This window comes from Grammomys surdaster, unplaced genomic scaffold, assembly GCF_004785775.1.
Source record: "Grammomys surdaster isolate TR1022 unplaced genomic scaffold, NIH_TR_1.0 143, whole genome shotgun sequence".
NCBI classification, from domain to species: domain Eukaryota; kingdom Metazoa; phylum Chordata; class Mammalia; order Rodentia; family Muridae; genus Grammomys; species Grammomys surdaster.
Window position 1 is genome coordinate 9,055,029 of NW_021604601.1, and position 9,691 is coordinate 9,064,719.

Consider the following 9,691-nt stretch of genomic DNA (forward strand, 5'->3'; position numbering starts at 1 on the left):
GGGAGGCTTGGCCGGCGGGGGCGGGGGCCGCGCAGCCGGGGACTTTCAGGAACTGCAGGCGCGGGCGGCGGCGGGAGTCGCCGAGCCGCGGGGGCCGGAGCGCCGAGAGCAGGGCTGAGGCGGAGCCGCCGCGCCGGGCCGCAGCCGCCGAACCGCAGCCGGAGCCGTCCACCTCGCCCGCCCAGGGCCGAAGCTCCGCAGCGCGGGAGACCAGCCGACCCGCCGGGGCCGGGGAACCGCCCGCCATGGCCACCAAGGTGAGGGGCGCGCGGCGCAGGCCGGACCGGCCGTTCGGCTCAGCGGCGCGGCGCCGTAGCGAGGCCGAAGAGCCCCGGCGCGTCGCTCGCGAGTTCCCCCCAGCCCCCACCCCGCGACCTCGGGCAGTGGAGCGGGGTCACGCGGGGCGCTGGGGTCCGCTCCCCCGGGGTGGCGGCGACTCCGCAAAGTTTGCGCCTGAGCGGAGACAGGCTCCCCGGGACGTGGAGTTCCCGCAGCCCCGGAGCCGCGGGCCACCCGGACGCTGCCGCTCCGCACGGCGCCTATCGCCTGCCTCCCTCCTCCGGACGGCAGCCCCGCGCACGAGGGGGCCGAGCTGAGCCGGGCGGGGAGGACGCTGCAGCCTCCGGGAGTCCCGTTCCCTCCGCGCCCACTGCCTTCCAGGCTCTCATTTTTTTTTTTTCCCTTTTGTTTTTGCTGGCTTTTTCGGTTTGAATGGGACGTTTTCGGAGCGAATAAAGTATCAAGAGGGAAATGACTGTGCTTTTAGATTACGTGTCTGCCGGCAGAAAAAAAAAGAAAGAAAACATAAAAGGCCCAGGCCCTAACTGCTTAGTGGAACTTTGGTTCCTGATTGGTAAATAGCCAGGAGATTTGGTTTGCTTATTTTTTTGTTACTGTTTGTGAAATTAGCAGTCCATTTTTGCTATCCGAGTGTGCAAAAACAAAACAAGCAAAAAATTTTAGTTTCTCCGGTTCCCTTTTCTTGTGCGGTTTCAGTAGTAACTTGGGAATGAAGTAGCAACTGGGAAAAGCCTGAGCCTTGGAAATGAGGACCTGGGGTGGGGAGCACCTCTGATAGAGCTTTGATGTGTGGGTAGCTTTGACTGTGTCACCTTTACACGCTTCAGCGTGTCTTTTCCATATTTATTTTTGAAATATCTAAGCTACTTCTGGTTTGATGCAAACTTTTTTTTCTTAAGATGGGTGGTTATAGAAGGTAATTTAGAAAAGTGTTAAGGGATTTGGAAGATCAGAAGTGCCCGATTTCATTTAGGCCTGTTGAATTTGGGGCCCAGATATATATTCAGTGTCCTGAATCTAACTACGTATAGTGTTTATACATAAATGAAGCTTCTTCAGGAACCTGCTGCTGCTGCTGTTGTTGAAATAATTGTCCTGTTAATATATCTGAGCAGTTATTGGTTGATTTTATTAGATATGAAACAACTACCTACCTTTTCAATGCACTTACTTTGTGACAAACCTTGTTGGAGATAAAACCTAATTCAAGCAAAAGATTTCTATGGAAATTTGATTTTGAGGTCTGTTCCCAAGACGTTTCAGAAACTGAAAATCCAATTACAGAGTTATCTTGCAACCTTAACCGTGGTTTGTGACATAGACCCTATTCTGTGGAGGTCAGTTTGTGATGTTTGTACTGATCTGAGGCACGCATGCCTACTTCGACTTAGCAAGGAATGCATATGTCCAAGCATAGTAAAGTTTTATTTGATGGCGGAGCCTTATGTTTCCAGTGAAAAAACACAGCTGTCCTTGTACTGAAATTGAGTTGCCTGTGACCTCACAGCCCTTGTAAGCACTTCCTACTTTGTTATCTGCTCCTGAAGGCAAATTCCAGTTCTCCTGGCTGTTGGTGCCCTTTCCTGCTTTGTAATCACAGTTCCAGGTGGCACGCATCCCCACGTGGACCTGATGACAAACCACTGTCTTCTGAAGAAAAGGGCTGGCTAGGAAAACCTCATTAAGGGAACTCTTCTGCAGTTCTCTTGTTTTCTTATGCCCAGGTGGTTCATATGTTACAGCAAAGCCCATTTTTGAGTTAGTCCCCAAAAGTAAAGTTGTCACTGTTGCTTGCTAGCTCAGGACACACCCCTTCCCTTCCCCATAGCTGAAGGGGCGGATTTCCTCCCTTCCTTGAACCCTATAGGTGGTCCGATGTGTTTAGCAAGTAGTAATGGTGGACTCAAGAGCTTTTAAGCCCAAGTGGTGTTCAGGCTTTTGCTATAAGAGCTAAGTGTTGGGAAATGAATGCATCCCCTGGACATTTGAGGTAGGGTTGGGATTGCCTTAGCACTTATGGGAGAATGGCTTTAATTCTAAATCATTCTTATGGTATTTTCTTGAATATACACTTATCTCTGAAGTCACATGATTTTTTTTTTGAAGAATATTTATTTCATGTATGGGTGTCTTGTCCACCTGTCTATCTGTGTACCACCTCCGTCCCCGGTGTCCCAAGAAGAGGGCATTGGATCCCCTGGAACTGGAGTTAACTGAGAGTTGTAAGTAGCCATGTGGGTTCTGAGAACTGGATTCTGTTCTCTGGAAGAGCAGCGGTGCTCCTAACCACAGGCCGTCTCACCAGCCCTGAATTCTCATGACTTTTAAGAGCTCCTGGTAGAGTCATAATAGAAAAAAACAGAAGTCTTCTAGAACTTTAATTGGGCAGTTCTTCATTGCAAAGACAATTAATCAGTAACTACATGCTTTAAAGGGATCATCTGGGGTTTGTTTCTAAGCTTTCCTCCGTAGAATGCTGAACTCTGCTTTAGTTCCTATACCTCTTAGAGCCAGCCATGTCTTACCTAGCAAACACCGCCACAGGCCTCACGAATGTTCTAGTCTTGACCTGTGTTAGATATTTCCTAAGATTATACTCTGACGTAATCCTGAAGTGAATTTTGAGTACACGAGTTTATCTAAAAGATCAAGCCTTGAGAATTGTTTGTATGTGTAAAAATGAACATAAAATAATTCATGGCAGTTGATCTGTATCTGTATGATCAGCTGTAAGTTCCATACCAGGGTCAACTCTTGCTAATTGATTTGGAGGCTCCTTTTGCTGGTATGTGGTCATTTCATAGCAGTAATAAAGTTCTTGGAGTGCTAATCCCTCCCCTCCCAGCGTCCCCTTCCAGATACAGCATGTGACATTGTAGGTTTGCCTTCTGCAGCTTTTGGGGTGAACTCGATGAGTGTGGGACATTAGAGATCCGGGTAGGAAATGAGGCTCCGAACTGGACGAGATTCCTGAGGACAGTTTAGAAGCAGCCTTGCGATAGAAACCCCTATCTGAAGCTTCCTAAAAATTAAAGTTAAGGGCTGAGGAGATGAAGCTCAGATGTAAAGTGTACACGCGTGGGGACCTGAGTTCCAGAATCCAGGTTAAATTAAAAAAAAAAAAAAAAAAAAGGCCAAGTGTGTGCCCCTTATTTGTGGCCTTGGGAAGGCCCTGATCAAGCCCCACTGGTCGGCCAGCCTGACTTAACTTTCAGTCAGCTAGCACCAGGTTCACTACAAATATGACTGGGAGCAAGAAGGGCGACCCCTGTGACCTCTGTCCTTCTGGCCTCCATACACACGTGAACACACACATGTACACTTGAGTGTGTACATGCACTTGCACACACACAAATTAAGACTTTTTTTCTGTTTTTTTGGAGGGTGGGTTGTTTTGGTTTTTGAGACAGGGTCTCACTGCGCAGCCCTCACTGGCTTGGCACTTGCTCTGAAATCAAGTTGACTATTAACACCCAGATCTCTATGGGCCTGTGTTTCATCAGTGCTGGAATTAAAGGCATATGCTACCATACCTAGCTGATTTTTACAGTTTTAAAAACTTAAGTGCAGGGCAGTGGTGGCGCACGCCTTCAATCCCAGCACTTGGGAGGCAGAGGCAGGCGGATTTCTGAGTTTGAGGCCAGCCTGGTCTATAGGGTGAGTTCCGGGACAGCCAGGGCTAAACAGAGAAACCCTGTCTCGAAAAACCAAACCAAAACAAACTAAAACAAAAAGCTATAAGTATAGAGAGTACTTCCCAGTCAGTTCTGTGTAACAGTATTTTTATGTCTTCAATATCTGTGTATATATAGTGAAAGAGAAGTCCTGTAACAATAGAAACATGAAACAATTTTTAACAAAGGGGGAAGAAATTGGAAAGTATAACAGTTTTTGCAAAGATGGTTTTTACTCTGTCTTGCCTTTATATTGATCATCTGAAATTAAATAATAGCTTGGCTTTAACTGCTTAAAACTTGGTAGTTTTCAACAGAGTTTAGTGATGTCCACTTGGAATCCTAGTTCTAGGGAAATAGAGACAGGGAAGTCCAAGTTTAAGGCCAGTCTGGGCTCTGTACTAAGACCCTGTGAAGCAAGCCCCATAGGTGTGCGTTGCTTTTCCTTCTTCTGGGATTGCTGTCCTTTGAGTCTTCTCTGTGCTTGTGAGGTCTTAGCCTAGAGCATCATTTCCCAGAAGCCTCTCTTACAATCCCCTGCTACAGAGTCCTGACACCCTTCCCAGTTGCCAATTATGTGTGCTTCCATGACTGGTGGCTGCCTCCTTGAGGATGCTGTGGGCCCCCAGAGGCTGGAGTTGTGTGTTTGCTTACCTTTGTATTCCCAGTGACAGTTTGGAAGAGCATGGTGATGCTCTTCTGAACAGCAAGTACACATTGTAATGTGTAATGACACATATAACTTTAATAGAGTGGTTCATCTCCAACTGTAAGTTAACAACCATTTTGTAAAGAATGCATGCACAATGGAAAAATTATACCCAGTTTAGGTATTAGTAATGTTTTGAAATATAATTGATCAACTCATGTTACATGAAAAAATTGTTTCTTAGTGTGTTAAAGTAGCTGGAAGCAGCACCACACTTTGAGACTCCAAAAGTTCTCTTTAGCCCATGGGTTGTCAACGTTGTGCATGGCTACCAAATGTTGAAGATTTTCCTATCATCTTTTTGTTGATTTTTTTTATAATTCGATAGCATTGACCAGAGAATCTGATTGACAGCCAGTCCTATAGCTAAAAACCTGCTGAGACTAAGCTTATGCCTAGGAAGCAGTTTCATCAGTATGTTCTCTGTGTGCAGAAAGGGTGTATCCATTCTCTGTATGTACATGATACAGAGTCAGCGGCTGTACATTAGGTTGGCCTTGTTAAATATGGTGGCTACATCTACATCCTTTCTGATTTATTGTCTGTAGTTTGTGGAAAAACTAAAATGATGGGCTTTTGTGGAAGAGGAGATACACAGGTTTTAAGAGCCAGAGGACCTCGGAGCCTGCTGTGATTTAGTGTCTTCTAGACTTACCCATGACATCTCAACAACATGGTTGCCTAAGCAAAACCTGCATAATGACCTCACCAGTCAACATACCATTGGGGATGGGAATCTCATCCGGCCCCACCCGCACTAAAGAGCTGTGGCATTCAGTGGCTGCTGAGGGAAGGACAAGACTCTTGTCAGGTTATCCAGGCACAAGTGGTCAGCTCTAAACACATGTACATATGAGCGACAGTAAATGTACTGAGGTGTTGTGTGTATGTGGGTGTCAGTATGTGTGTCTCTGTGCGTCTTTCTGTGTATGTTGTATGTAAGTGTTTGGGTGTCTGTGAGTGTGAGTGTGTGTGTGCCTGTGTCTGTGTGTGTCTCTCTGTGTCAGTGTCTGTGTTGTATGTGAGTGTGTATGTGTCTTTATGTGTGTGTGTGTCTATGTGTGCCTCTGTGTGCTTCTGTGTGTTGTATGTATCTATGTGTGCTTCTGTGTGTCTCTGTGCTTCTGTGTGTGTGTGTGTGTGTGTGTGTGCACATGTTTGTCTGTGCTCACATCATTAACAGTGACAATTGATTTTATTTATCTGAGTACACTGTAGCTGACTTCATACACATCAGAAGGGATTATCAGTTCATGTTACAGAGGGTTGTGAGCCACGATGTGGCTGCTGGGAATTGAACTCAGGACCTTTGGAAGAGCAGTCAGTGCTCCTAACCACTGAGCCATCTCTCCAGCAACAATGCCAATTACAGAGGATGAGGTTGAGTCGGTGAGGATAGCAGAGGTGTAGAAAGGAGGGGACAGATGGCTATGTTATAAATACCCCATGCCATGTGCGAAATCCTAAAAAAAATTATAAAAGATTAACTTAAGATACAAAACCAAAGAATAAATAAAAGGGTGGGCTCAAACAATTTATCCAAGTTAGCATCTTTCAGGTGAATTAAACTTCTTTATCTTTATGAAGTAGCCTCTATTACTAGTGATGCAGGGATTTTTTCCTGTAAAGTATTTCCTCTAGTTCAGCATTTGGGAAACAGAGGCAGGCAGATCTCTGTGAGTTCGAGGCTAGCCTGGTCTTCAGGGCTAGTTCAGGACAACAAAGGCTATACAAGGAAACTGTGTCTCAAAAAATCAAAACCAAACCAAAACCAAACCAGTAACAAAATCTCCTATGTCTTCTTCCAGTGTTAATCTGACTTCATTAGCTGTCATTGGTACATATTGATTGAGTTGTATTTTTCCATCCAAGCTGTCACTGAGGTTAGCGGTTTGTATCTGCTTCTGATTATGTTTGCTGTAATTTACCTATTCCTGGCTATCATTTTACAGGCCAACTGAGAGTCAGTCAGCTATTGGGAGGTGGGTCAGCTATTGGGAGGTGGGTGGGTTGGGAGCTATACCTACCTCTCCTAATCGCTAGGTTTTGGAGAGGTTTGTGTTCCTTCACACACACACACACACACACACACACACACGCACGCACGCACGCACGCACGCACGCCCCGACCCCGGCTCCCTAGTGGAGAATGTTAGTCTGAAGTAAGTCAATACCATCCTCCTTTTCTGAATTCAGAAATAACCTACAGATGCCTAACTGTAGTAATTTCCCAGTATAGCCAGTCATTACTTAGTATTAAGTGAATAGAGATTAGGTGTTTTCACTGTGTAGAGTTAATGATTATTTAGGTGTGATTCCTTTGTACTCTTATCTTTGCACACTATATTTTTTTATATTTAAGTCCCCTTTGCTCTGCCTCTGGAATGCTGGGATTAAAGGCGTACACCACCACACCCAGCTTCAGCCCTTTCTTAGGGTAGTTTTTCTTCTACTTAAAGTAAATTGGAATTCTCGTTAAAGAATGTCTGTGGTTGATAACTTGGGAACTGTATTTTCCCTGTCCATCAAAGATGGCTTTGCAGGAGTGAGGTCTAGACTGACAGTGTTTGCTCAGCACAATGAGCCTCATCCCTCAGCTTCCAGGCTCCCTGCTGAGAAGCCACTGGCTACAGTTGGTTTTTAAGTGCCTTACTTCACTCTACCTGTTCTTAAGACCCTGTCTTCTAAGTTCTGAAGACCATTGTGGTGTCAATGTGGATTTTTGTGCATATCTTGGGGCTTATGAGGTATCTGGGTTGTGTTCTAGTTTTAGAAGTCCTTTTTGGTTCAGTTTAATTCCAGTTGGTTATTCTTTAATATCTGGTGCGTTACTCATTTTTTTTTAAGTTTCTGAGGTTTAATAACAGAAGTCAAACTCAGTGTCTTTTTACTCGTCTGTTTTCATGGACTTGATTTTCTTGCTATTTTATTTTTAATTTGGAACTTAATCTGAGTGAATTCTGATCCTTACACTACAGTTGTGTTTCTTGGACAGAACTTGTATTTGTTTGTCCCTGTCCTCCTCCTGGTCATCCCCTCTTTATCTTCTTCCTTTTTGCTTGTCACTCCAGCCATGCCAGACAGCATGGACTTGGGCCCCAGCTCTCGGGAGGCATTCCTTCCTTGCCCTGCTCCACACCCGGGCAAGCCCTCGCCTCGCTGTCCCCTTCTGTCTCTGTCGCTCTGGGGTCCTGCTGTAGCCGCATTCTCTCTGCTGGACTTTTCTCTCTTACATCCCTGACTCCTTCAGGATGAGTGCAGCTCAGATCATGGCTACAGGCTGAGATTCTGCGTGGCACGTGCACCTCTCCTGGGGTTCTTCTGCCTTTACTCTTTTTGGAGCTTTCCAGAGCTTTTCCTTTCTGCTGACTCAGCTGCGTGTCTTACAGGCCATGTGATCGTCTGCTTTTTGCTTGAAATTTTTATTGTACTTTGTTGTTCCTGCTGGAATAGAGCCAAGTCAGAGTCCTGGAAGCGCTCTGGAGCGTGCGCACAAGCTGGGTAAATCTTGTCTTTGGGGATGCTTGTGTGAGCATTCGGATGAAACCAGAGTTACTGCCAAGCTTGCAAAATTGTACATTGTGTGCATTTCCCAACTTCCCAGTTGGTATTTCTTTTTTTTCTCATGGTCATTAAAACCATGATGTCCTACCCTTCCAATTCATTTTTAGACAGAAATATAGTATTTATAAATTATTTAGGCATTATAAATATAGTTGACTCAATTCTTCTGATTTGGTTTTAATATCTGAACATTGAGCCATACAGTATGTATTACATGAAAACGCAGGAGTCGCAGGCTTTCCATGCTTCTAGGTAGGGAATAGCATTTAGTGATGAGATCTGTGGTGCTCTGTTAAAGTGCTCGTTAATAGAGGATCCTGCCTTGCAGGACCCAGCGTGCATTTCAAGTGTCTAGTCTCCCTGGCTGGGCTCTAAAATTTTATGCAGTATTTGTCATATTAGGCCATGTTTAGGACCCAGTGAAAAGCATGTACTGGACAAATAGTCTGATGCCCTGGCTTATTCCAGATTTCCCAGAGACAAGAACAGGGTGTTTAGGAATGGATAGTTAGTTTTCTTTCAGTTTCCAGGTAAGCAGTTCTTGTAAAATGGTGTTTTTATATACTGTGTTTGGTTTTCAGTACTTAGAAATTGTTCTAGGGACAGGGTTCTCAGCCCGAGGATTTTCAGATCTTTAAATCATTATTTAAGGACCATATCTCCTTTCCATTTTCAGTATTGTTGTTCAAATGTATATAATCTACAGTGATATACAGACTCACTTAGAGATACTCTGTTTCTTTTTTTGTTGCTATGATAAAATGCCCTGACAAAAGCAATTGACAGTTTCTTTCAGCTCACAGATCCGGGGTATGGTTCATGACAGCAGAGTCAAAACCACAGGAACTGGAAGCAGATGGTCACCTTCCGTCTATAGTTGGGGGTGTGTGTGTGCTTGTGCATCTTTTTCCTTTTTGTACAATCCTAGATCCCAGCCTAGGGAATGGTGCCAACCACAGTAGACAGGTCTTCTCACCTATCAATATATTATCAATACAACCCCCCCCCCCAACAGACATGCCCAAAGGCTAACCCATGCCAAGATCATTTCTCACAGGTATGCTCAGAGGCTTGTCCACTAGGTGATTCTAGCTCCTGCTAAGCTGACAATCAATATAAACCATTACAGATACAACTGACCTCATAATACCTTTCTGGATGAAGTGTTTCTCAGTGAATTATACTTTCACATAGTGCTGCTGTATGAGATGGCAGTGTGTGTGAGAGAGATGGCAGTGTGTGCGTGAGAGAGATGACAGTGTGTGTGTGAGAGAGATGGCAGTGTGTGTGAGAGAGATGGCAGTGTGTGTGTGAGAGAGATGGCAGTGTGTGTGAGAGAGATGGCAGTGTGTGCGTGAGAGAGATGGCAGTGTGTGTGTAAGAGAGATGGCAGTGTGTGTGTGAGAGAGAGATGGCAGTGTGTGTGTGAGAGAGAGATGGCAGT

At 45.1% G+C, this 9,691-nt stretch overlaps 1 protein-coding gene across 1 annotated transcript in view; it reads left to right on the forward strand.

Moving 5' to 3' along the window:
* The first annotated feature begins 102 nt into the window (after positions 1-102).
* The window catches only part of Snx9 (sorting nexin 9), a 76,818-nt gene continuing 67,229 nt past the window's right edge, over positions 103-9,691 (forward strand). Inside the window, exon 1 of the mRNA XM_028764350.1 lies at positions 103-257. Within this exon, the coding sequence (XP_028620183.1) occupies positions 246-257 (12 nt within the window). The 5' untranslated portion in view covers positions 103-245. The remainder of the gene's footprint in view (positions 258-9,691) is intronic.